The sequence below is a fragment of the Dysidea avara genome, chromosome 1 (genome assembly GCF_963678975.1).
Source record: "Dysidea avara chromosome 1, odDysAvar1.4, whole genome shotgun sequence".
NCBI classification, from domain to species: Eukaryota; Metazoa; Porifera; class Demospongiae; order Dictyoceratida; family Dysideidae; genus Dysidea; species Dysidea avara.
This window is the reverse complement of record NC_089272.1, coordinates 38,263,647-38,284,314: the sequence shown is the minus strand read 5'-3', so window position 1 is coordinate 38,284,314 and position 20,668 is coordinate 38,263,647. Positions and strand designations below refer to the sequence as shown.

Below are 20,668 nucleotides of genomic sequence, written 5' to 3'. Positions count from 1 at the left end.
TTTAGTAGTACGGAACCATGTATGGGAATTGTGTATATGGTGATTTTGCTATGTACAGTGTTTTGATATTTGTACTATGTTCACTACCTTCCATATCCAGTTAATTGCTTAATACATTACTTCCATTTTGTTGTTGTTTTTTTTTCTTTTCATTACAGTGGAACCTCTCTTATCCGGGCAGTCTGATACATACTACTGTCCGTATCTCAGAAATATCCGTAACTAAGAATAACATGCTATTATGCTAAAGTGACTAACTTAAATACAAGTAATGTTGTTATTGCTATCAGTTAATATATGCAGTTTAGTGGGTAGAGGGGGAAGTTACTACAGAACATTCATGGTCACTCCCCTGGGCTGTAAAAATGTATTATCACCTAGCAACCAAGTGGTAGTTATTATTAGTAGAATAAACAAGCCACCAAACAGGTAAACAGCAACCTTTAAGCTCCCTCCTTGTGCTTTCAACTAAACCAAACTTCATTATGGTCAATAAACTACAAGCCACATGACCAATTTGGGCTGTCCGGACAATGGAGGTGCCCGGACAATGGAGGTGCCCGGACAATGGAGGTGCCCGGACAATGGAGGTGCCTGGATAATAGAGGTTCCACTGTATTACAGTAGCTCATTTTTTATGTACTGCTATATTGTTACTAGGGACGATACAGTGATATTCTCACCTCCTGAAACTACTAGTCAAAATTATGTATTAGTTGAATTTCATTGTCTGTTGTCAATTCATCAGTGGGGGTTGGATGATTCTTCAAATGTGTATATTTGTTTCGCTGCTAAGGAACTGGGAGAGTTTAAGTTTTGCTATGGTCCTATGTTACCAATTAAAAGGTTAGTAGGCTTTTGTTTTTGTTATATATATTATTGTAATACGGTGATTGTGATTGTTACTGTATGAAAAAAAAACATTAATCCCTACTATGAATTTACAAGTTGATGTGCTTGTTCTAAAAACCAGGTGCTGTGCAGCTAGTTGGAATTAATCAACAATAATTAACTATACTTCAGCCAATTAGGTTTTGCAAAACTACATATACATAGAATTATCAATTGATAATTCATAAATGGCTCAGACCACGGAGTGGTTGCCAGCTATTTGGAATTATATGAAGAAGGTGAAGTTGAGCATATCAACGGTGTTTGGCCAGTTCTCTCAGTTGAACAGCTTTTCGCAGTAAAAATATCCTCCGGATAAAAATAAAAATCCACAATCGAACCACCCACTTCGGCCTTTTGAATAGCTGCAACCATTCCCTACGGGATGGGTGGGTGGGACCGTTGATATGCTCAACTTCACCTTCTTCATATAATTCCAAATAGCTGGCAACCACTCCGTGGTCTGAGCCATTTATGAATTATAATTCAGAAGGCTCAGTCTCACATATCAACGGTGTTGTTTGTAGCTGGTTGACTGTGTTGGCTGAGCACCGCTCTGCTGAATGATGGGTTGTCTGTCGGTCTATAGTAAAATCGTTGAAAAGTTGACTCAGAACTCCAACCTGCAGCTTTGAGGATATCTGAGGTGGAAATCCCTGCTGATGCCGCTGCAGACGAGGAGGCTCCTCTGACAGAGTGAGCACCAAATATTGAAGTATCAATGCCTGAAACTTCCAGTAAGGACTTGAGCCATCTAGCCACAGTACTTGAAGACACCGCCTTATGTGGCTTGATGATTACTACCAACAGTTTGGTTTCCCTTTCCCGAAGGGGTTGTGTTCTACTCTCATATTCCTTCAAGGTTGACACTGGACACAATCTACTCCCTCCTGGAAGAGAGGGAAAAAAGAAATTTGTAATCTGTGATGTGGACCTTGACTGTTTGGCCAAGGTGCTTGGATAAAAACAGACTCCGTCTGGCTTGTACACCCGTTTGGATATATCCAGTTTTGACAGATCAGCTGATCTTGATGGGCGAGACAATGCAAGCAGCATTGTCACTTTCCATGATAGGTGTTTCAAGGACAACGTCTGATTGTCCCCTAGTGTGTCAATGTAGTTTAGCACTTTCTGAACATCCCAGGTCTGTGAATAACGTGGCAGTGGAGGTCTGGCATGAAAGACTCCCCTTACAAGCCTGCAGACCAGGGGGTGTTGGCCAACTGTGTAGCCATCGATCTTCTCATGAACTGAGGAAATTGCCGACCGATAGGCATTTACAGAACTGTATTGGTATCCCTCCTTGTAGAGGTATGCCAGGAAGTTTGCCACCTGGGCTATAGGGCTACGAAAGGGATCTGAACCCCGTTCAGAACACCAGCAGTGCCACTTAGTGAATAATGAGTCATAGGACTTGTTTGTTTTAGTCCTCCAGGAATTAAGCATAAGTTCTGTAGCTTCCTCTGAAAGCTGCTGACCTCTGTATCTCTCCCTGAGATATGCCATACGGCTAGTTGTGGGAGCATCAGTGAGTTGTCCCTGTTGACCATTATCTCAGTTTCTGTTGTTAATAGTTTGGGATAATCCACCAACATGTATAGGAGTGTGGGATACCATGGTTGGGATCTCCACACTGGTGCTACCAGCACTATGTTGGCTTGTTGAGTCTGGACCTGAGAAAGTGTCCGGCCTATCAGATTCCATGGTGGGTTGGCATACCCCTTGATGTGGGTCCACACTTGGAGAAATGCGTCGGTTGCTTCTGCAGATGGATCTGGCCGCCAACTGAAGTAGCATGGGCACTGGGCAGACAGACGAGTCGCAAAGAGATCCACTTCCAGTGGACCAAAGTTTTCCTGTATTTTGTGGAATGTGGAGGGAGACAGCTTCCAGTCTGTCCTGTCCGTCTGGGCTCGTGATTCTGCATCTGCGATAGTGTTCTGGATTCCGGGGAGTTGTTGAGCTGTGATGTGTATATTCCTCTCCAGACACCACATCCACAGATCCTTTGTCAGATTGACCAGGTCTTTTGAGACTGTCCCCCCCAGATGGTTGATGTAAGCAACTGCTGTGGTATTGTCGATCCTCAGCAGGATGTTTAGTTTGGACTTGTTTTTGCAAATGACTGTACTGCTAGTGTTGCTGCCAGCAACTCCAAACAGTTGATGTGGAGGGTTACCTCCTTCTGTGACCATGCTCCCCTTGTGGTTTGTATTCCACAGCGAGCTCCCCATCCCTGCAGTGATGCATCGGAGTCGATAATCATGTCTATCTCCCTCTTGAGGAGAGTCTTCCCATTCCATTTGGACATCTCCGTGTCCCACCATTTCAGCTCTTCCAAGCTGGCTGGCGAGAGGATCAGTGTTCCCTCGTAATCCTGGGAGTTGGTCTCCAGGGCATTGGAGAGAGCCATCTGCAGGTTTCTGTAGAAGAGGGGTGCAGGGGGAATTACGCATGTCGTTGAATTCATTTTGCCCAATAGGCGTGCTAGTATTCGGGCTGAGGTTGGCCCCGCCATCCTCATTATCTGTCGAGACTCTGCTCGAATCTGTTTTATCTTGGCAGGAGGAAGTCGTAGCTCCATATTGATGGAGTTGACTGTGAGACCCAAGGACTCTATGGTCTGATCTGGGGTGAGCACAGATTTCTCTGTGTTGATGATGAATCCCAGACACTCTAGTAGGTATACTACAGCTTGAGACTGATCCAGAGCTTGCTCCTTGGACTCTGCTATAAGGAGTATGTCGTCTATGTAGACAATCATCCGAATCCCTCTCTGGCGTAACACAGCCAGGGCTGGTTTCAGAGTCTTTGTGAACACCCATGGGGTGGAGCAGAGTCCAAAGGGAAGGCAGGTGAAGCGGAAGGTTTTCCCTTGGAATTGAAACTGCAGGTATCTCTGATGTGATTGGTGTATCGGAATTGCAAAGTATGCGTCCTTCAGGTCGATCTTTGCCAGTCAGTCTTCCTGCTCCAGAAGGTCCTTCAGGGTGTGAATGCCCTCCATCTTGAAGTGCTCTGGGTGAACAAAGCTGTTTAGCGCTTTGAGGTTGATGACGGGTCTTTGCCCCCCATCCTTTTTGGGTACCAGAAATATGTTTGAGTAGAAGTCCCTCTCCGAGGGGCACTCCACAGGTTGTATCGCCTGTTTCTGTAGGAGTTTGAATATTTCCTCCTGTATTAGTGTGACCTGCTCCGAGGTATAGTGTGGAGGAGTTGGCCGTGACTCTTGGCGTGGCATTGCCACAAAGTCTATCCGGTATCCCCGTACCGTACTTAGTACCCACTGGTCCTGTGTTATGGCAGACCAGTTTGCCAAATAATGAGCCAACCTGCCCGCCTGCGGCAGGTCTGGTTGATGGCAATGTTCTACTCCGAGACATGCAATCTGATTCAATAGGGTACTTTTCCAATTCATTATCACACTTTTTGTAAAGGTGTGTGCATGAGTCACTTGTTCCAAGTGTTCTTCTGGAATAATTTTCCTTGGCTTGGTCGTCCTCTCTGGGCTCCTCCCCCTCCTCGTGTTGGCTTGCGAGAGTAACCCCCCGGCTGTTGGGGGGGCCTGGTCGAAAAAACGGCTTGGACGTGCCAAGGGTGGACCTCATTGCCTTCACTTGATCCACATGCTGCTTCGACTTTTGGGCAAACTCCGGCCTAAATAAAGAGGGCGACGCTTCTCCGAAGTTTGAGTCCTCCTCGACCAGTGGAAGCAGTGCCTTATTCATCTGTGAGATGACCTTTGTGCATCGGAGGTGACTGATTCGGGCACTGGCATTTCCCAGTAGCTTAACTGCATCTGTGGCAGCACTAACAGTTTCCTTCGGGACGTCCTGCTTTGTTTCCAGGATGGCACTAAGTGGGGCAAAGGCATCAAGCACATGGGATTGAATTGTAGCCAACTCCTTGTCCACAGCCTTGGTTGCTGGTGGTATCTCAGTTTTGAGGTAGCTATCCAGCTGAGGTGTCCGGGATGCTGTCACTTTAGGAAGAGAGTACACATTCCTTACTTTCAGGCGGTATGCATACTCCAGTCTACTGGTACAGGCTTGTGAGATAATAGACCCCGTCTCCTCAGACACTGCGACTACGTTGGTGGGGGGAGCTTGGCTTACCCGGTCCCACGGGCTCAATGTTGGAGTTGTACTCCCACTCAACTACCTCACTGTATTGAGGTGTATCAGGAATGTCCTCCCAGGATCGGGTCCTCTCACGAGTGGGACTCTTCGAGTTTCTGTCATGGCTGCCACGTGTTTCTCCCTGAGGTGGCGACGCCGATCTACTCCGAGATCGCTCAGGTAAGGAGCTGGGGTTCTCTCTCCGAGAGTGTGACCCGCCTCTGTGGTCCGAGCTACTCCGAGATCGTGACCTCGAGAGTGAGTGACGTCTGTGGCGCCGGCGAGAGTGCCGCTTGCCATGCTTCTTCCGCTTCTCTGAGCTATGCTTCAGCTTATTCAAGTCATTCTGTAAGCCTTCGAACTTGTCTGAAAGGTTTTTGACTAGAGACTCTAGTTAAGACATGACCGTTCGAAATTAACTGCGAACACGTGTTTCAGCTAAGAAAAAGGCCGAAGTGGGTGGTTCGATTGTGGATTTTTATTTTTATCCGGAGGATATTTTACTGCGAAAAGCTGTTCAACTGAGAGAACTGGCCAAACACCGTTGATATGTGAGACTGAGCCTTCTGAATTATAATTATTAGATATACGTGCGTGTGTGTGCACACATGTATGTAAGTATGTAATACAGAAGTTTGCGGAATGTTAGCAACAAAAGCATGAAGCCAACTGAAAAACGTGATCCATCAACTTTGAAATGCATTACCACCAACTTTGATAGGTTACAATTTCTTGCATTGCATAGATTCCGTAGTCCTCTGTATATGCATAATACATGCTTATGTATGGTAATATATGCTTAGGTGTGTCTTCAATTTTACAGATTTCCTGATGATTACCTGGAGTTGTGTCACACTATGAAAGTACCTATGGATGTAGTATTGCACAGTGATCCAGTCAATCGAGCATATAAATACCGTGTGATATCACCAGCCACAAAGGATGGTGTCATTCATTCATTGGAGTTTATTGCAGGTCCTAGAACAAGGAAGGGTAAGGTGATTGATCGTTCTCTCAAGCTACATGTTCCAATGACTCAGATAAGCTGTGGAGGTTAGTATGTTTGTTATTTTGTTGATTTGGACTACGTATGTTGATAGTGTATTACCTAGTGGAGATTCAAACCCAGTTCAAAGAAACAAAGAATTTTTCCAAGTTTGTTTTTGCTTTACCTTCAATGTGCTGTAAATAACAAACATAACCATGTAACAATCCTTGAATTACCAGATGATGAACGTTTCAGTATATACAAAAACTGCCTTGATGCATAAATGTGCAAAAATACTTTGTGGATACTATAGTATGTGTAGGTGATAGATTGGCTTTTCAGCCTTGTATCACACAGTACGGTAGTACTGTATATTAAGGTTTGAGTTTTTCTGGCCAAAAATATAACCCAAGTGCCTTGGCAGTATTGGTTAGCTATACATAAACCCAAAACTGCCTTCAGTACAGCCCTAAATACTCCAAGATGTAGCTACAAAGTTTTTCAAGAGTATATTCAATGGAATTTTCTACTGACTGACCAACTGCCTGCCTGATACCTTCAGACATTGTCAAACACAGCTCGATAATGGCTAAGGCTGTGGGCTTGTTCTTTTCCCTGTCTGACGTCGCTTTGTCCTTTTGGCATACCACAGTACATATAATGCATACATCATGAACTTATCTCTGTCCTCCTTTGTGTCTTGTTTATTTTTTGCTAACAGGCCAAGGTGTCAATTTGCAGTAGCATAATTCATAGCTTCCCATTTGTAACAGTGGCGGAGAAGATGGCTGATGTGAGCGGAGGCTGATCAGAGTATAGAACCTCTGGCAGCAGGAGGTCTGTGGAACTGTGTCCCCCAAAAGCTGTAGGTTTTACAATGTCTCAAAGTTTACCAGAATTAATTTATTGGTACAATTTGATATGTTCTTTTAGCGATGTTGACTACAGGGTTAATAAACATACAACATTAATTTTGTGAGTAGTGCAATACACTTGGTACAGTGGTAGTAGTACATCTCTCTGAAGTAAGCGATCAGTGGTTTGATTCCAGCTGTAGGCATTTTTTAGTACTACATCAATTCTCTGAAGTAAGAGATCAGTGGTTTGATTCCAGCTGTAGGCATTTTTTTTTTCGATTGTAGACTACTTTTAGGAACATTAAAGCATTTTGACTGCTCTATTAGGGTATCTGAGCATTGCAGTACATTGATATGGTTTGTAAACATGCATTGTCCATATTTTCTGTGGTAACAGGATTGATTGCAGAGGTGTCTTTGTTTGTAATGCTGTTTAATGAGCTGAAAATAGGTGAAAATGAAGCATAAAAGCCACTACACTTTCGAGTCAGTAATTGATAGTTGGGGTGCACAAACAGTCTATATTTTTGTGATGGCTGGATTGATTGCAGAGGTGCTTTTCCTACTGTCCTTCGCTTGTAGCACTGTGTTATGGGTTGAACATAGCTGGAAGCAAATAGTGTTATCACGATATATCAAGACACACGGTAGTGTGTTGTGCGGCCAAGAAAGCTGGCGACCACACTGTGAGTATATTTACAGGAAGAAAGAAAATAGCTTTTTCACACATACATAGCTCCGTGGCCCCTTCTCCAAAGCACATTATTTTTGCATTATAGTTGTCCCCCAGGTAGGGTACGCCACACAGCAAATTTGATTAAATTCACAACAGCCATTTGCGAGATATGGGCGTCCAAAATTTCATTTTAATTTCTTCGTTTTTTTCTTCTTATGCCGTACGGGGGCTACGGGGGCTACGGGGCTTTGATTTCTTTTCGCACACTTTGCAAAAATTGACGGGGCTTCGATTTCTTTTCGCACACTTTGCAAAAATTGTTATAAATGCAAATGTGTAACTCGATTGCCTTGATCTTTGGCACAAATTAAGAACGTGTAACGGTGGATTCACGTACCAAGTTTGTTGTAAGTCTGAGTAATATTCAAGGAGTTATGGACGTTTATTCATGTAAAAACAGATCAAACTTCTGTCACAGCTACAGGGTAAACCAAGTATAGAAATAATTTGAAAATTGGTGTGTAGATAGGCTGATCATCGTAGCAGTGCTTTTTGATAGTTTGAATAGCAATAGAGTTACAGCGACAAAGTTATAAAGCAAAAACTAAGCAAGTGTAAAATCGCGGGATCGAGATACTCTAATAGAGCAGTCACCACGGGGCAAAAAGGTGTGCAAAAAATGTCGAAAAAAATCTTACGAGAGTTCGAACCAGGGACCTCCATACCTAACACCTGCATCCTTAACAACTGAACCACTGCTACCTTGACTGATCACCTCACTTAATTTCTGCTTTATAAATGAAATTTCTAGTTGAAATCTGCTTATAATCAAACGTTTGTAATTTCATAGATCTACCAATAGAAGTACTAGATTGTTCTAGAACATTCTATGTATGTTCTATTAGAAGTCCTCAAAAAATGTGCACTCTATTAGAGTATTAAAATAGTATTATCAAATATTGAATTAAATCATACAATGAAATACATTTATAAGTCCGTTTTCAATAATCATCATTGTATCTACATAGAAAAGAAGAAATGTGAGTAAAAACACAAACCTCAAAGTCAACCATAGGCTGGTTTTGGGGCCTCATAAAGTACAAAAAGTTGTAAAATCAAAGGTGGCGGCCAAGAAATGGCTGCAATAATGTTAATGCTAAAAAAATTTAACAATGGCTTGACATCATTGCAGCCATTTCTTGGCCACCACCTTTGTTTTCACTTTTTTCACTCAGGCTTTTTAAGGCTGCACCATTTTTTCACAGCTTGGCTGTTTTTGTGTGGAATGATATATCGATAGTATCGATATAACAAGGTGGTGATATGATATAGCTAATCAGTTATATCATATAGCTAATCAGTTATATCGATGGTTGTGCAATAGTGGCGCCGCTTAGATAATGATGTGGGGGAGGCCAGACATATGGTATTTGGCATTTAAATAGGTTATGTGTTGATGGTGTAGTGTGGTAAACAAGCCAACCCCAAAGTAAACTGGGAGGTTTTAAGGTTTCTGTGCAGTGCCAGCCACTTGTCTCAACTGTAAAGCAGTAGCAAAATGCATTTAAAACCTGATAAACAAGAATAGCTTTTGCTTGTGGTATACATCCAACTTAAATTTAAACTTACAATGAAGAGTATGTATATGTTTGTCTTGAAAATGTTACAGTTAGTTCTATCTAATCCAAAACAGCCAAGCTGTAAAAAAAGAGTGCGGCCCTGAGAAAGGCTATGGTGAAAAAAGATGTGAAATCCAAGGTGACGGCCAAGAAATGGCTGTGATGGTAGGTTAATGGTAAAAATTTTAATAACGGCAATTTAGATGAATTTTTTGCCAAGACCAAGTGGCACCAAATTCACCTGAATTGTTGTTATTAAAATTTTTACCATTAACCTACCATCACAGCCATTTCTTGGCCGCCACCTTGGATTTCACATCTTTTTTCACCATAGCCTTTCTCAGGGCCGCACTCTTTTTTTACAGCTTGGCTGTTTTGGATTAGATTTCACTTCTTTTTGTATTTGTATACCCCAAAGATAGGCCGGCTTTAGGGATTTTAACCTGTCATTTTTTCTTTACTACAGGAAGAATAAAAGATGAAGCAGGGTGATTTCTTTGTAGCTGACCTCTCTGCAAGGTGATCCTTCTAGCTGATCTCTCTACCGGATGACTTGTTTGTAGCTGACCTCTCTACAGTGTGATTTGTTTGTAGCTGAACTCTCTACAAGGTAACTTCTTCTAGCTGATCTTTCTACAGGGTAATTTGTTTGTAGCTGAATTCTCTACAGGGTGATTTGTTTGCAGCTAAACTGCTGAACTCTCTACAATGTAACTTCTTCTAGCTGAACTCTCTACGGGTGGCTTGTTTCTAGCTGATCTCTCTACAGGGTGACTTGTTTCAGCTGAACTCTCTACAGGGTGATTTGTTTCTAGCTGAACTCTCTACAAGGTAACTTCTTCTAGCTGATCTTTCTACAGGGTGATTTGTTTGTAGCTGAATTCTGTACAGGGCAATTTGTTTGCAGCTGAACTCTGTACATGGTACGTAGTTTCTTTGTAGCTGAACTCTCTACAATGTAACTTCTTCTAGCTGAACTCTCTACAGGGTGACTTGTTTCTAGCTGATCTCTCTACAGTGTAACTTGTTTCTAGCTGAACTCTCTACAGGGTGATTTGTTTGTAGCTGAATTCTCTACAAGGTAACTTCTTCTAGCTGATCTTTCTACAGGGCAATTTGTTTACAGCTGAACTCTCTACATGGTAGTTTCTTTGTAGCTGAACTCTCTACAATGTAACTTTTTCTAGCTGAACTCTCTACAGGGTGACTTGTTTCTAGCTGAACTCTCTACAGGGTGATTTGTTTGTAGCTGAACTCTGTACATGGTAGATTCTTTGTAGCTGAACTCTCTACAATGTAACTTCTTCTAGCTGAACTCTCTACATGGTGACTTGTTTCTAGCTGAACTCTCTACATGGTGATTTGTTTGTAGCTGAATTCTCTACAGGGTGATTTGTTTGCAGCTGAACTCTCTACATGGTAGTTTCTTTGTAGCTGAACTCTCTACAATGTAACTTCTTCTAGCTGATCTCTCTACAGGGCAATTTGTTTGCAGCTGAACTCTGTACATGGTAGTTTCTTTGTAGCTGAACTCTCTACAATGTAACTTCTTCTAGCTGAACTCTCTACATGGTGACTTGTTTCTAGCTGAACTCTCTACAGGGTGATTTGTTTCTAGCTGAACTCTCTACAAGGTACCTTCTTCTAGCTGATCTTTCTACAGGGTGATTTGTTTGTAGCTGAATTCTGTACAGGGCAATTTGTTTGCAGCTGAACTCTCTACATGGTAGTTTCTTTGTAGCTGAACTCTCTACAATGTAACTTCTTCTAGCTGAACTCTCTACAGGGTGACTTGTTTCTAGCTGAACTCTCTACAGGGTGATTTGTTTGTAGCTGAATTCTCTAGAGGGAAATTTGTTTGCAGCTGAACTCTCTACATGGTAGTTTCTTTGTAGCTGAACTCTCTACAATGTAACCTCTTCTAGCTGATCTCTCTACAGGGCAATTTGTTTGCAGCTGAATTCTCTACAGGGTGATTTATTTGAGCTGAACTCTCTACATGATGGCTTCTTTGTAGATGAACTCTCTATTAGGTACCTTCTTCTAGCTGATCTGACTACAGGGCAATTTGTTTGCAGCTGAATTCTCTACAGGGTGATTTATTTGAGCTGAACTCTCTACATGATGGCTTCTTTGTAGATGAACTCTCTATTAGGTACCTTCTTCTAGCTGATCTGACTACAGGGTGACTTGTTTGTAGCTGAATTCCCTACAGAATAACTTGCAATGTAATATAACTGAGTAAATTATACATGCAACTGAATGCTTTATTAGGGTGACTGTTCTATTAGAGTATCTCGATCTCGCATTTGCTGCATGTAGTTGCCTTTCGAATCATAACTCAGTGATTTGTAATCCGATTCTTCTGTACTACTGCAAGAACTTTCTATGATGATTATTCCAGCTACATACAGATTTTCAGCTCGTTGCTCTAAGCGGTTTGTCTGGTAGACACGAAAACTAATAATTTTTCTATTCATAAAAATCGATCACGTAATTTTGACACAGGTTGGGTTTTGTGTCATATCTCCATGGTCTTTATCTCGATTCCTTTCAAACCACAAAAAGGCACTCCTACGATGGTTGCTCCATCTACATATCAATTTTCAACTGATTCCTCAAAGGGGTTTACCCTGTAGGCGTGACAGACCTTCGACCTTATTTTACGCAAATAATCGGTCATAACTCCGTGAATGTTCATCGGATTCCTACCAAAGTTGGTACGGAGATCCGCCTTAATGAGCCCTTTAAGTGTGCCAAATTTCCGCCCAATTCGAGCACGCATTCGTGTTTTATGGCGAATTTTGCGAAGTGTGCGAAATGAAGAAGATGAAGAAGAAAAAAACGAAAAAATTAAAACGAAATTTTGTTCGCTCGTATCTCGGAAATGGCTTGAGTGATGTTCTTCAAATTTGGTATGTAGACTCCCCTAACTGGGCGGCATGTCTCTAGCAAATTTGGTTCCAATCGGATAAGGGATCACAGAGCTACATAGGTGTGAAAATTGCGTTTTCTTTCTTCCTGTTAATATACTCACGGTGTGGCGCGCCGGCTTCTTGGGCCGCACGACACACTATCGTTTGTCTTGATATTGTGATATATGTTCATATCGTGATATATGTTCATATCGTGATATGTACCACTCTGCGTGGGCAGTTCAAAGGCACCGCCAGTGCCATAATTTGTATGTTGCACTGCTGCAGACCGCAGCGAGTGCATTATAACTTATAACGCACTGGTTGCGGTTTTGTAGACCACAACGAGTGCATTATAAGTTATAATGCACCGACCGCAGTGCAATATACAGATATTGCACTGGCTGCGGTTTTATGCAGCATAGCACAAGTGCCGGTGGCGAAGACCACTACGACACCTCACCTAATAGGTGGAAGGACACTTCACAGATCACTCGAATTCTTTTATAGCCTCACATGTAAAGGTCGATTGTGGGCCATAACGTCACCAATACGTATAATGTTTACAAGCAGCCAATGGCGATCGAAAAAGCCAACGAGGGTGGCCATAACTCTAGTCTACATATATGTAAACGTACTTATACACCTTACTAGTCTGGTGCCATCTTATCCCAGATTAAACTGTAGTCCACTTCGACAATGACTCAATAAAACAAATATATTCTAAATAATACTAACCTTTATGTTCAATTGTGGTAACCAGTTTTGTCATGCCACCAGATTCGAGTTTAGCCAGTGTGAATAGTAAGAATTAGACTAGTATCGTTTAGTAGTTGGGTTTTGTTTACTTAAAACGTCTATTTAGCTACTTTTTTTCGCTCGAGGGAATCACTATGGCGATTAGTCTGGCACTTAGTCTATATGGCGATTGAGTGATCACGCTGGCATGTTGAGCACTACATAATGAGAGTCGAACAGCGAATGCAGGTTAGTGATATAACCCATAGCGTACTAGCTTTTAATATCGCAGGTGGCTGCAGTACTGCAGGAGGAACGTCATCGCAACGTCCGGCTTGGTTACCCACAATCGATGTTAGAAACCTGGCCTTTATAAGTGTTACAGCTGTCTTGTGAGACTCTCCCCACCTATTAGGTGAGTGGTACATAACAGTTATACAACGTGCACTCGTGCTCTGCCTGTATAAACGCACTTGCCTTCGCCTAACGGCCCTCAGGCTCGTGCGTTTATATCAGGCAGAGCACTCGTGGCCGTTGTATAACTATATAATAAACCTTGGTGATATATGATATAGAGTTTTTCTATATCGTGGCAGCACTAAAAGCAAAGCGTAATGGCCACATCACTTTCAAGTTAATACGTATTTTATAACTGGGGCACGGCCGCATTTAGACAAAAACATTAACTTTAGTGCTATCTTTTCTTTTGATGCAGTAAGCACGGGTTCACTAGTTGTAATAATGTTACAAAAAGGTAAACAAACAAATGTCAAGTATAAGGAAAAATTTGGAATTTTAAGTTCGATTAGGGATCATAGAAAAAAAAGTAGGGACACTAGAGAGGTCGCCTGCACCTGTAGATGTACTAGTGAACATTTAAGGGTGCTCTGTACAGTTTCGCGTATGGCTTCTGAGGTTAGTACAGTTGGGGTTTACTAATGGATTCCCATGGTCACCAGTAATTATCTAATTAGTCTGTGGCTTGTTTAACGTGTGGCGTGCCCAACGAGAAAATGTCTTTTATGATGAAATAACCTGTCACAAACGAAGAAAGAAGAGCGATATACATGAAGGAAGCGAAGTAAGTGTTGTATATTCTTCATCGTGGTCTAATGAATATAGTGATCCGTAATTTCCCAATTATCCTCCGGTTACGCAATTAAGAAGCAATAACTGTGGCCATAGAACAGCTGCGGACGCCTCAGTTTCTACACCTTGATACTAAAATTAGAACTAGTTCGTCATTTTAGACCCGATAGGCATGGGAATTTCAGATGGGCAACCATGATATTTATGCATTAAAAGAGTGTTTGTCGTTTTTTGATAGCTCCTTCTGACGAGGAATGGTGTGGAGGTAAAGAAGACTGATTAGTGCCAGCACAAAAGTGGAAGAAGAGTATCTGATGACTGAGAAGCCAGAGAACAAAAATAGAAACACACTTTTGTACAGTTTTCAATAATGTATTTTAAACAATCAAGTCTCTAGGGCATGAACTGTGGGACTAGTTCTAGTTTGAAGTGAAAATTTATAACTCGCCTACTACAGTGAGTTAAGACATGGGATTTGGACTTAACTGTGCAGTAGTGATAGCTTATTGCAAATAAAAAGAGTTTAGCAGAATAGTTTAATCCGTTTGTAAGTTATAGCAAAAAACATAATTTACGGGAAGCCATATGTGCAACTGTACAGAGCACCCTTAATCCATAATTCAGTCATGGGTAAACTAAATTGGAGATTAGTGTTAAATAGTATATCTGGAGGTGTAGGCGACCTCCCTTGTTTGCTACTTTTTTTCCCTATACTTTGTGTGTGTGCATGCGTGTGTGACCAGTCTAAGCCTAAATTTTGCAGTATAAAGCATTAAGTTTACAGTATAAAACACTTTAAAGCATTTATTGCAGTATGCTAGTATAATGATAGACATAGGCTAGATATTGTGGTTTAGATATTCAATAATGATGGGTGGATGCAGTAGCATGCAGATACTTTTTAAAAAGTGCACTTACTTACAGTACGTTCTCTCAGCAATATTGGAAGGATTAAGTTGAACATGTAACTTCAAAAATCACATTATTGTTTTTGTATACCGCATGCGTATATGTGACCATCTCAGCGAAAACCCGTCTAGTTCGCACAACTTCTGAATTTCTTTTTATTTTCTCCGCATTATTAATGAGTAGTTCTGGAATTATAGCACTAGACAGTAGGAAGAGCAAAGAAATCAATTTGTACAGTGACTATACTGAAAATAAACTACAGGCGCTTACGTTTGCAGCCATAACTTCCATTTGGATTAGTCTACATAGTTGGGATTTGGCTTACAATGATTTACCATGGATTGGCAGATCGACCACGGTTTAGTTTTTTCCCAGCAGTTAGTTGCGCATAGGGCATATATGAAGACGGTTTTATTGATGAAACGGCAACGACTTATTTTGCATCTACTGCATTGTCAACAAATGCATGTGACACAAAAACCATTGGGGCTACAGAAATTAAACAAAACTTTTCGAACTCCCCATGAATAGGCGAATAAGATGGTGTAAAAGTTTAACTGATTTGAGCCACCTTTTCTGAGTAATGGCTTGATTAAAATTTGTATAAATTTTTCTTTGTAACGTGTAATTTCACCAATTTTTTTATTTTTTATTTTGTTTTTCTCAACACATGCTTGTGCGAACTAGACGGGTTTTCGCTGAGATGGTCGCGTATTGCAATAGGCCAGTAAAGAGCTTCATGCTTATTATTAGAGGAAATTTATCACCAAAAGTAAAACGTGCAATATTTTTAATATTTCCAGTTGATCTTCATCTTAACGTGCAGTGACTCATTCTGGGAAGCGCCAATGCTTGAAGCAATGAACCTTACACCGAAGGCTGCTGGTTTCCTGAAATTGGTTTGGGTCTGTAGAAGTGTGTGTCTGTCCAAACCCATATAAAGCTAATGTTTCAAGTTAAAAAGTCTAAATGCATTGGGGTGCTTTAAAACCTAATCTTCCTTAGCCTATTTGAGGATGCTATGGGAAAACATTTGAATGGTACATACCATTGAGAGTTTTAAGATTGAAGGCTTCCATCATTAGCCTGTATGACCGCAGGAACAACAAAGTGTTTGACTTGAGTGTTGGTCATGACTATCCTACAACACTCCATGCTGAAGTGTAGACTAATAAATTTGCTTAAGAATACATATGTGCGTTAAACAGCAGAGAAGGGACTGTATGTAGTTGTGTTTCATAATATTATTGTTTACTTAGTGACCAAACCTTTATAAATGTACTTACAAAGATGATTTATAAATTAAGTGTCTTTTATGAAACTCAGCTTTTTGTTATAGTAAGACACTCCAAACTAGCATCTTTGAAGTATAAACGTCTGAGGAGGAGGTGTTAGAATGACGCAATGAAAAGCAAGGTGGAGCCAGGGTTTTCATTGCATCATTCTAACACCAACTCCGAGGACGTTTATACTTCAAAGGTGCTAGTTTGGAGTGTCATACTGTTTTAGAAAAGGACATTGTAGCTATGCCTCGTGCCATTGTTAGTGATGGTGTCTTACAGAAAGTTGCATGAAAAGGCTCCGCTCAAAAATCTACTCTCCTCTTAAGGCTTAGTCACTGAAATGGTACTTTTATTGGTGATGCACACTGCTATTAACAAGAATTGCATCAGTTTGAGTAAGAGAAATCTGTAAAAAAATTAGCAACAGTAGCCATTATAAGTTGTAGCTATCACAATTGTTGTACCAGATGCTTGACTAGATGCCAGGGTATCTTCGCAACTATTCAAGGCAAGTTTATATCATGAGGGAGAATCAATGGATTGGTGTCACCGTGCTTCATGTAAACTAAGTTAAAATAGAGAAAAACAGCTAGCAAAATTCTTGTATAAAGGTGCTGGTTTGTCATATCACGGCAACGCAGCCTATTTTCTAGGAAAGTAAGACACCGATACCTGCCTTGGCACTTCAGTTAACCCTCTGGCAATGGAATAGGGTGGTGAAGAACATGCTGGCTAGTTTGGTTGTGCTAATGTTTTGTTGACAATATTTCAGCAGTTAACAATAAATTCTTGTGTGGATAACTAATTAACTAATGTGGTTAGCCATGAACCTCTTAGTACTAAGAAACTTGTGGTGGAGTCTCTTCGTGAATAAGAAACTTCTAAACTTCAAAGCATTGCTAACATACCATTTTCTAAGAATTTTAAGGAAAGGTAAATACAAGTTTATTCAATACAATTGGTATTTAGATGTAAAATAAATCATGTATGTATTTGTGTATTTTAGACAAATATCCACACTATGATGGTATAATATGGCCTGAACTGCATAGTGCAACTGATGATAATGCTGGTGCTATTACAAAATTTGCTAGATGGATTTTTGGAAAATCCAAAGAGAGCACCACCACATCTACATTTGAACAGAAATTTGTCAATATTAAAGATCTAAAAAATGATGATCACAAAGTATACAGGATAAAGGCATTGAGAATGTACTTGGAAGTTTTAAAAGAGAAATTAAATGCACAAGAAATTAGAAATAATCCAGTTCAGTTTGTCAGAATGATATATGCTATTTATGATTCATTGAATAACAGATATCTTTTCTATGATGAAACTGAAAATGAATGGAGATTTGTTGAAGTGAAAAAAGTAAGAAATAGTATTTAAAGTATATGTGTATACTAGCTGTAGTACCTGCCCTATCGTGCAGGGTGGTATACATATAGAAATTACAGTTTATTTGTTTACATCAGTAATGGACTGGTGATAATTCAGTAATGATACATGAGGCACTGTAAGAATGTCATTCCAGGCATAGGGTTTTGTAGACACTGCATACCATAGAATTAAGGATTTGGTTACTGTATTTGTATACACTGTAAGTGATAGGATTATTGAATCATATAGATATGAATTCACTTGGTAGCTATACAGTGGGATTGTGCAAGATAGCTACTATGTATATAGTACAACATGATAGATGGCAGTTTGTCCAGCATCTCAGTGTAAGGAACTGTGAGGGTAGCTTTGCCTGTTGCCATTGGTGACAGCCATATCCGTTCTATTGCATGGGATAGGCATTGTTGTTGACTACATAATCCCATAGTTTTGCTGTTAGGCATGTATAGCTGAGCTATTTCATTAGCAGGATGATAAACAACACATTAAGTTTTTACACCTATATAAGGTACTATGCTATGTTGGAGGGGGCCTGGTCAATATCTACTTAGCAACAACTTCTTTGTGATTGTACAGTGAATTTGATTGGTTAAATTCAACATAAGATACTTAGCAACAACTTCCTTAGTGACTGTATGATGAATCTGATTGGATAAATTGATTACATAAAATAAGCGGTTACTCTGTAGTAGTTGCTCTGTAGTAGTTGTTAATTTCCTACCATTAGCCAATTTCAGGTTGATGTGCCATCCATCAGTGCGATAGGAAAAGAGTAAAGGATACTGCAAAGGATCATATCCCCTATGAAGTTCAGAAATGCGCTGCAAAGACCCATCCCTATAGTGCAAAACTATGTCCCTATTATTTACATTATCATTAGACATTAGCACTCCTACCTCATCACACATCGGGCTATTATACCTCCTAGCATGCTCTCCTACGGGCCGTTTGTTCTTGTTAATCACTACCCTAACATTCGCTGGCTCATCATGCTGCTCAAATATTTCTTTAGCTACTTTAATAAGCTGAACATAGTGATTATTGTCATGCAAAAGCTCATTAATGCCCCTAACTATGTCAAGCCTTAACCCATCAACTATTCCACATCTAGTAGCTAATTCAGTTTGCTGATTGTCAATAAAATAAATTTGGGAAAATTTAGGAGACTCACCTGCTGATGGAACTAAACTACCTATACGATGATAGACCTGACCCTGTACTCTAAAAGAAGGATTGAAGCCAGCCATAGTTATCTCGTTACAGCCGAAGCTTGTCATTTGAAATGCACTATTGTACTTATGTATGTTATGTAGAAAATGTCTACCTGCCGAGTCCGTACCTTCATACAGGTGTCTTAAGAATGACTGAGGCTGTGGAAATGCCTCTAACTGGACATTTCCCTTCAAGCAACAAAGGGATTCCGTATCCTCGGGAAATTTTAATGTGCCACAGTGTGTGCATTCTACACTAAGTGCGCCTACATCTGTAGTGTTGAAGAAGTTGTGTGGCTGATAGTTAAACCCCCTAAAGCTTGGGTGTGTGCTTGCACCTACCTGTTGTCTACGTGTGGTGTTAGCCTGCTGCTCCTGAGCTCTGTAGTGTGGATCAGCCTGAGATTCTTGATGAGCAGCTGTATTTTGTTGTTGCTCCTCCCTCCTTGTAGCTGGGTCCTCACGAGCCAGTCGACGGGCAGATACATCGTGGATCCGTTCCTGTGATCTTTCTTCGTTCTGGTGGGCCACACGATGGGCTTCTGCGTCACGTTGTCTTCGTCTATGTTGTGAGTCGACTTCACACCTGGCACTGGTTGAGGTGGTAGCTCGAGTTGAAGCCTCCTGGCGGCGCAGTCTTTGTCGTTCTGTCTCTTCGCTGGATCTAATCTTTGGTTCTGCTTGTGTCTCTTTGCTTGAGACGCGCAAAAGGTAGACGATTGTTTTCGCTTAGGTGGCATGCTTACACAGCACATCAAATGAAATTTGAATTTGCAATATCACGTGTGTACAGTCTCGGCAAATGTAACGTGTATGATCATGTGTTTACAGTCATATACAGTACAGGATTCGAACTCACGGTATAGATTGAAGTTTCAAAAGGTACCCAGAGTGACTAAAAGGTGCACTGAAAAGGTACCTGAACGAGAAAAAAAAGTGTACTGAAAAGGTGCCCAAATCGAAAAAAAAAAGTTATCACCAACTGGAATTGAACCCACAACTTCTACACGTAAGGCAGCTGTCTAACCCACTCACCTACCTGTCCTACACCCAAGGCTACATGTTTATTTTTGTCTTATAAAGACCTGTACAAATGGACTGAGATAGGTGTCTACTTGCGGTTTATAGAAAGAATTTAAGCCATTTTTCTTCTACACCTTCGCGTTTAAAGAGCGGTAACGGACAAACGATAGCTTGCACGTACTTTTCGAAACTGTCATTGTAGAGCTGGATAATGAGTACTTATTTAGACACAAAGACGCTTCAAAATGTGCAGCGGTTCAAGAGTACATGCCTGACATCAAATGGAATACAGACAGACGGACGGCTTTTCAGTCTTATAATATAGATAAAGAGACATATCAAGTAATCACTCTTGAATTTGAATTTATTATTTTTGTTAGAATATATTGTTGCTTATCTTCATATATCTACAGGGCCGGCCTTAGCATTCTGGAGGCCCTAGGCAAGCCAAAGTTAGAGCCCTCCCCCCTTAACAGTCAAAGTATTGTTCATTTGCAGGGCCTTTGTATATATTTATAAGCTTGTTATGCAAAACAGCATGGACTGCACGGCTCTATATAGCTATGCTAGCTATACATGTATGTATGGCTGCTGATTTTGCTGCTGATTTTGCAGCTTTATTTCCATCGTAGAAGTGTTTGTGTAACTTATTGTAATATACAGATATCTTTACAGCTCTATAGCACTGTATGGCAATCTTCCAGCTCTTCAGCTAGCTCATCTTGAGACTTTGTGATCGAAGAACTAGTGCCTCAACCGCTCAATCATCTTTATCATGAGCAATACTTCACTGTAACCATAGTGTTAATTTCCATCCTACAGAACCACGCAGTTGCACCAAATCAGAAGTATGAAATGAAGGATGCACCAAAGCAGCACAGTCAAGGAGCGTCAAATGGCGAACAGTCAAACTACAACAAACCATAGTGTACACCTTTTCCTAAGTA

At 40.9% G+C, this 20,668-nt stretch overlaps 2 protein-coding genes across 2 annotated transcripts in view; both read left to right on the top strand.

Moving 5' to 3' along the window:
• The window catches only part of LOC136246538 (uncharacterized), a 38,511-nt gene extending 21,163 nt beyond the window's left edge, over window positions 1-17,348 (top strand). Inside the window, exons 5-8 of the mRNA XM_066038035.1 lie at window positions 661-846; window positions 5,833-6,062; window positions 17,090-17,286; window positions 17,343-17,348. Of these exons, the coding sequence (XP_065894107.1) occupies window positions 661-846; window positions 5,833-6,062; window positions 17,090-17,286; window positions 17,343-17,348 (619 nt within the window). The remainder of the gene's footprint in view (window positions 1-660; window positions 847-5,832; window positions 6,063-17,089; window positions 17,287-17,342) is intronic.
• LOC136263846 (E3 ubiquitin-protein ligase rnf213-alpha-like) overlaps window positions 17,332-20,668 on the top strand; it is a 247,317-nt gene continuing 243,980 nt past the window's right edge. Inside the window, exon 1 of the mRNA XM_066058473.1 lies at window positions 17,332-17,457. Coding sequence (XP_065914545.1) covers window positions 17,368-17,457 — 90 coding nt within the window. The 5' untranslated portion in view covers window positions 17,332-17,367. The remainder of the gene's footprint in view (window positions 17,458-20,668) is intronic.